The sequence below is a fragment of the Nothoprocta perdicaria genome, unplaced genomic scaffold (assembly GCF_003342845.1).
Source record: "Nothoprocta perdicaria isolate Ctin4 unplaced genomic scaffold, notPer1 scaffold_41, whole genome shotgun sequence".
NCBI classification, from domain to species: Eukaryota; Metazoa; Chordata; class Aves; order Tinamiformes; family Tinamidae; genus Nothoprocta; species Nothoprocta perdicaria.
The window spans coordinates 182,898-190,116 of NW_020455655.1; the positions used below are offsets into that span (position 1 = coordinate 182,898).

General features: G+C 41.4%; 2 protein-coding genes across 3 annotated transcripts in view; one reads left to right on the forward strand and one right to left on the reverse strand.

Annotated features, from left to right (window-relative positions):
- The window catches only part of RNF111 (ring finger protein 111), a 46,390-nt gene extending 41,291 nt beyond the window's left edge, over positions 1-5,099 (reverse strand). Inside the window, exon 1 of the mRNA XM_026045694.1 lies at positions 5,012-5,099. The gene's annotated coding sequence lies outside the window, so the exon portion shown is untranslated. The remainder of the gene's footprint in view (positions 1-5,011) is intronic.
- Positions 5,100-6,955: 1,856 nt separating this feature from the next.
- Positions 6,956-7,219, forward strand: part of SLTM (SAFB like transcription modulator) — a 23,838-nt gene continuing 23,574 nt past the window's right edge. For both annotated transcript variants that reach the window (XM_026045718.1, XM_026045719.1), the window contains exon 1: positions 6,956-7,153. In XM_026045718.1, coding sequence (XP_025901503.1) covers positions 6,956-7,153 — 198 coding nt within the window. The remainder of the gene's footprint in view (positions 7,154-7,219) is intronic.

The following is a 7,219-nucleotide window of genomic DNA, read 5'->3' on the forward strand; positions in this document are numbered from 1 at the left end:
CAAAAAAACCCAACAAACAAACAAACAAACAAAAACCCAAACAAAAGCAACCACTACTGGTAAAATGCACACAGAGAGAAAAATAGGAGAGAGAGAAGGCGGGGGAAAAACACAGACAGAGTGAGTTTTAATGTTATTGTGGAAACTATTTGTAAGGCCACATCTGGAATCCTTTACCCATATGTTGCTGGTGTATTGAGGAAATATGAACTCTAACAGAACAATCAGTGGAAAAGATCATATATAATACAAGAGGAAGCTAAAGAAATTTGGCTGGATTACCTTAACAAATCAGATTGAGTTACAGAGAGAACTCTCCTTTCAATCAGAGACCAATACCAATAAAGAAATATATCATTTGGTTTACATACTTACTTTATAATTGTTTCAAGCTCATCACAAAGATGACAAAGACAATTCTTGCTTACCAGGTTAAATATATATATATATATATACACATATAAAAAGACAAAAGACTATCTCCCGATATATATATATATATATACACATATAAAAAGACAAAAGACTATCTCCCGCACCAAAACAAGTGGTTACAGATTAGCTGTAAAATTCAGTTCACAAATTAAGCAGCAGTATAGAATTGTGTAGGTATTCTTTTCTTTCTTTTTTCTCCAGTGCAAATTTATGGTGGCCAGATGCTCTGCAAATGCTTTGCTTAACTGTATATTATTAGATAGACCTTTGCTGCTTGGGTAAATTAAATATACTAAAAGCAGAATTCCTAGAATCTTTATTAGCTACAATTTCCTCATGTCAGCTTAACTGTGGGCTACCAGCTGGCAAAAATCAAACATGTTGTGGGCCAGCTCCCACTTAAATTAGCACTTAACAGAAATTAGCTTGCCAATTACTGAGTCATTACTAACATTTTAGAAGAAAGATGGCAGAGAAAATGCACTTCAATGCCCAGAGTTATACACAATTATTTTAGAATAGTTTACTTCCCATTTCTATGTATTGTATGTATTTCTATGTATCAATGTTACTGAAATTGCTTTTACCATTATTTTAAAGTCTGGTAAACAGTTGTCTTGAAATTATTTCATTCACTCCTTTAACAAAAAACATAGAAAGATCTTCCTCTGCAGTCTTAAAAGCTACAGAATACTGAAAGGTTAAACCAAATCATTCTAATTACTAATGCAAATTTCAGAATAACTTTCAGGCTACAGCATCATCAATTTATACTGAACTCTTCAACTTCTAATTAGAGTTAAACAAAGCCATTTCCTTGTGCATTTCCTTGGCCTGGCAAAATTAAAGACATATTAGAAGAAGCTATCATAGAATAAGATCAAAATAATGCCAACCTGGCAGGTGATTGCACTTTACAATTTTGGGAAAATAACGAAAGCAAAGCCCTATCCCAAGGTACCTGCTGCAGCTCAGCTGTGCAGCTGGGTAGAGCCCTCTGGGTTTGCTCGTTGCTGATSGAGGCGAGGTGCAGCCTTCCCAGACGCAGACACCGGCTTTTGGAACCCAGTCCCCCTGGGCACAGGGCCAAGATCCAAGCTGCTCACTTTCAGAGGGAAATGTCATTTTCTGAACTGCATTAATGCTAAGCCCAGTAATCTCCAGGACAGTATGAACAGTATACATTTCATCTCTCGCAATTACTGCTTTTGGAAGAGCTCAAATCAGGCTGATTCATATGAAACAGCCTGTCCTTGACATCTGAACAACAAAACCATGTATGTTGTAAATTGGACTATACTTAAGCACATATTTAAATGTTGGGAAGACAAAGTCAATCTAATTACTAATAAGCTAGTAACTGCAAGCCACTTGTATGTTTGGAGAATGTGACAAAAAAAGCACAAAAAAATAAAATACAAATCATACAAATCATCATAGGCCCAATCAGTCTTACATACAGTGAAAACAGCATTAAAAAATGGAAAAGTCTTTTTGGGAGAAGGAGGGAGGCATAGCAGAATAATCGGTAGTAGGAAAGATTGCCAGGGGAAAAGAAAAAAAAATATACATATATATAGCCCATGTGAATATGAAAAAGCCACATTTGCAGAATCAAAAATATAGCTCTGCAGTTATCTGTGCTATATGCTTAATGGTGCTCAATACATAAAATTATTTTCTAATGTGATTCATCTAGCAGCTTTCAAAAACTCTAGAAAATAACATGCAGCACCCAGGCAATTTTTAAGAAATAGAAAAATGAAATTCCCAACATTACAGTAAAAATTAGACATCAAAATGACCCATCAGTCACTCAATCTATTTCAAAGTACAAAGCCTGATAAGGTTCTGAAAGTTTAGACACATTTTCTGCAACTCATTACTTCACAAAATATGCAAAAATTTACTAAGGTCTGGATATTTCAAGTAGCCTGTTATTTAAATAACAAGGAGTGGTATATATACTTAAAAATACCTACCTTATTGATTTGGAGTATTTTTATTTATAGAAAACAAAGTTTGTATTYCATATAAAAACAAAACTCCACGTCACCACACTGTTAAGGGCAMGATTCCATGAGATTCTTTTAAATTTTTTTCAGTGGTTGTATTTTTGTGCTTTTCTTTACAATCAACAGATAGCATTACAGCAATTAGGCTCAAAACAAACAACAGATGCAGCTCTCTATGAGAAATTTTCAAGCTTGATTAGACAAAATAACTTTGCATGAATGTAAATTAATACATACACAGGAAGTTCCATCCCTTACCATAAGAGGAAAAACTTCTTTCCTGCGAAGGCGACAGAACCCTGGAGCAGGCTGCCCAGGGAGGTTGTGGAGTCTCCTGCTCTGGAGATCTTCCAAGCCTGCCTACTCTGGGTGTCTCTGCTGAAGCAGGGGGCTGGACTGGACGACTCTAGAGGTCCCTTCCAACCTCAACCATGCTGTGATATTGTGATCTAATTTTACACCAAGAAATTTAATAATCCTTGGAACATGTAGCAGGTAACAGGTATGTGACATTTTTCAGTAGTCAAATAAGGGAGAACACAAATATGTGATTTACAAGTTATGTCCTTTGCTATGTAGCAGGTAACAGGTATGTGACATTTTTCAGTAGTCAAATAARGGAGAACACAAATATGTGATTTACAAGTTATGTCCTTTGCCATGCAATTCTGTGGAGAAATTATAATGAGAGCTCCTCAGTTACTTATAAATCCGAAACTCATTTCTACATCCCTGACTTCCTCATCATGCAGAGTGTCACCCATACATGAACAAACTATACCTCTGCTATAAAAATAGCTTTTCTCACTTCAGTGATGCATATTACATTTTCAGATTAAGAACTGCTAATAATCTATATACTTGCAAGCAAGCCTTCCTGAAGACATCTCAAATCATTTTAATCCCTGTTTTGTTTGAAAAGGAATGCAGCAAATATATCAGCTGATGACTTTTTAAGTTTGAATACAGTCAGATGGATACTAGGATTACTAAAAATAACATTTGAAGTAAGCAGGCAATGTAACATAAGAACTGGGACATGATTCAGTGCCTTTCAAAATACGAAGGACTCTTCCTGTTGCTCTTAGTTCATACAGCAAGAGCCCTGTGTCTCCAGAAGGGAACTGAGTTCTTGCACCATTTACTACTGCAATAACTTTGATGTTGTTAGCACCCGAAGTAGGATCCAAAATACAGAAATTTTAAGTTCTTTAACAACAAAGATGCCTGAAGTTACAGTGAAACCACACATTTCAAAATGAGTTTCTAAAGAAATGCAGATTAAGCAGAGAATTGCATACAGCATACTGATAGCGAACATTAGAGAGCAATCTGTCTCACATCTCAAGGAGACTCCTTCATGAAGGACAGGTAGTTTATTAGGAGCTATTCTCCCTCACCCTCATTTATTTAACTACCCTCTCCTTTCCTAGGAGAGCATATGTAAAAATGAATGACTTGTGTGCAAAGAAGAGAAGGAAGTGGGTTGCCCTGTTCAATTCCAGTTGAATTGTCCAAAAACATGACCATCATAAAATACAGGGGAAAACTACTACTCCACATTTTAAAAGCACTGCCTGTTCTTACATTTTTACAGAGGCCACATCTATAGGCACATTAGAACTGCACAGGGTACATCAATTGCACTAAACTTAAAGCAGATGAAACTGCTGGTGGCCTCAGTTATGCTGACAACATAACCTCAGTTATGCTTAAGTGTGAAGTAGGCAAGAAACTGGTCAGCACAATCTAAACTGCAATACTGTTCTGACAGACAAAACCAGAATTACAGGACCCAGAGGAAAAAAAAATCTAAGGAGGCTCACAACTTTCAGGTGCCTCAACTACGTAACAGACAAATAAGAATTTACAGTAGCTCAGTTTTGGACTTCTGTGTTTGTTACCATTTAAAAATTGCAAGCTAGGCCAAACATTTCTTCTCTTTTAAGAAGAAGAAATTGYTTTCTCTTTTTCTTCTTCAGTCAAAACTTTAGTCATAATTTTAGAATGAAATTGCATTAAAAAATTCTTCTCTTTGAAAAACTAGTAGAAGCCTCAAGAGGCTACAGAAGGACAATGTATTTTTGTGTTGTGAAAAGACTGGACAGGAGCTAAAGAGGGGGTTGCATGCTCCAGAATTCTGATCAAATCCAGAAATAATTGGGATTGGAATGTAAGATTGGACACAACCATGGTAACAGTCTTCACTTATGTAAAAGCCTGCTGCAAAAATAAWGGGAACACTGACCTTACCTCGAAGAAGGTGGCTAAATTGCAGCAAGAGATTTAATTTAGACATTAAAAAAAAGTTGAGGACTAGACCAGACAGCTTGAGGAATGAGTGGAATCTCTATTTCAGGCCTTAAAAACAGGTTAGACTAGCGTCCATAAATGCTTGTTTCATAATAATTTATCATGCCTTGCAGCAGAAGGATGGCAGAGATTGTATCTTAAGGCCACTTTTGTCCTTCTCTTCCCCCTCCCCCCCGCCCCTTTTTTTAAGTTTTACTTTACATATTTGACACCTATGTGAAACCAGCCTTTGCTGGTAGCAGTCCTACCTGACTTTTTGGATTTGCAAGTTCAGATGATTCAAGCAAAAGATGAGCTTATGAGTGCTGTACTATTTAGCTCTCTCTCCTTCCTTCCTTCAACTGGACAYGGAGCAAGCTGTCTTCACTTAGACTGGAAAATTAGCAGTGTTTTTTGCATGCTTTGCACAACAATTTATAACAGTGAGCTGACAATCCGGACTAAAACTGATATTTTGCTGAAATCAAAATAAGCAAATAAAATAATTTTAGGATTTTTTCATCTATTTTATTTAATAAATCATAGATATTCCCTCCCAAATCAGATTCTGAGGTCTAAGGTTATGCTGTAAATAAATAATTTAATAAATYTGGTAATAAATGCAAATAGTCTGAGAGTTAATGATGATAAAATTAGTATTAATCCAAGTATTATCATCGAGGACAGTATAAACTATCAATATAAGCTAATAGTAATATACTGATTTCTTAGTTAAGATTGTTCTTTCTAAAAAAACTTTGTTATCAAGATAAAGAGAAGCCTTATGCAACTAAAATATTCTTACCATCGTTAGTCCAAGGTATGTTTTTCTTTAGATGTATGTACATACTCCTTTAGATGTATGTACATACTTAATATTTAAATATATAGATAATATTAGCTAGCTTTTGTCAAATGATAACTACTTAAAATGGTTCTTACATACTTCAAAAGTGCATTTCTAGACTGGAAAGAGAAGGGGATGGTATTGCAAATCTTCATGTCTTAATTYGCACATACAGATAAAATTTTACTTAACCAAGAATGAAGACCAAATGTAGACTGTTTTGCAGAATCTAAAAATATTACTGAGAAATCAAACTACCTTTTAGAAGCACTCCTGAAACAATGCTACATTAAATAAGCAGAACTCTTATGAAAATAAGAGATCATAACTAAAAAGATTTAATAATTTTCTACCCTACCACAGGCCCAACTACTTCTGAGCCATATTTATTTAAACAAAGAAAAAACTGTTGCATATTCCACAAACTATCAAAATGCAGAAAGAGATAAAGGTTTCCATTCTGTTAAACAAACAAACAAACAAAAAAAACCCCTCTGTTTCCTTGGGCATTTTAAGTCCATCGACCACGCAAGTACAGGACAGGTTCCCCCTCCCCTTTAGGGCAACTACTTACGTATTTGAAGGGAGTCATCACAGTTCCCCCAGTCTTCTCTGCGTTACAAGCACTTTAAACCGCTCCTCGTGCGCCTTCCTTTTCTACATCTCCCGCTTTCCCGCGGAGTCTCCCCCGGGAGCGCGGGGCCCGGCCCCGGCGGGCCCAGGCAGCTCCGCGCAGCGCCCGCTCCCGCCCGCCGCGGCCCGCGGAGGCCGCTCGCGCCCCGGCCGCCCGCGGCTCCAGCCCATGCGGCGGGCTCCGGACCCAGGCACAGCCCGACCAGGCAGCGCGAACACAGACGCACYGGGAACGTGGAAATGACCCCATTTTTGCCTTTATTTAGGGAAAAAGAGCGGCTCAGGTGGAGCCAGGACTGGCGGCCGAGGCTCCGGGCCCCGCGGGGCCTCGGCGCGGCTCGCGCAGCGGCGGCAGCATTACCCCCGCCCCGGSAGGGAGCGGAGCGCGGCGCTCCCCGGGCCGGGCTCCGCTCGGCAGCTGCCGTCTCCTCCCCCGCGCCGAGCAGGGCCGCAGCCCCGCGCCGCCCGCCCGACGGGCCGGGCCGGCCCAGCCCCCACGCCGCCCGGCCCCCCCCTCCGGGCACCTCACGGCTCTGAGCGCCGCTGCCCAGGAGCGGCGCGCGCCCGTCGCGGTTCCGCAGGCCGCCTACGGCGGGAAGCGCGGCGGGCAGGTGAAGCGCAGCGCGCCTGCGCGCCGCCAGGTCGGCCGCGGCCTCCATCCGGGTACTGGGCGGCCGGCCCGGGGGGAGGGGGTTTCATTGTGCGTGCAGCTGCCGCGCTCACTCGCTCTAAAATGGCCGCCGCCGCCTCGTCTCCCGCGGCCGCGGGGGCTCCCGCGGCGCCCGCCGCCCCGGCGGCGGTGGCGGCGCCGCCCCCCACCGAGAGCAAGAAGATCACGGAGCTGCGGGTCATCGACCTCAAGTCGGAGCTGAAGCGGCGCAACCTGGACGTCACCGGCGTGAAGACCGTGCTCATCTCCCGGCTCAAGCAGGTGAGAGGCCAGCGCAGGCCGCGGCCCCGGCCCGCCGCCACGCGACGCGCCCCGCCGTGGGCCCGG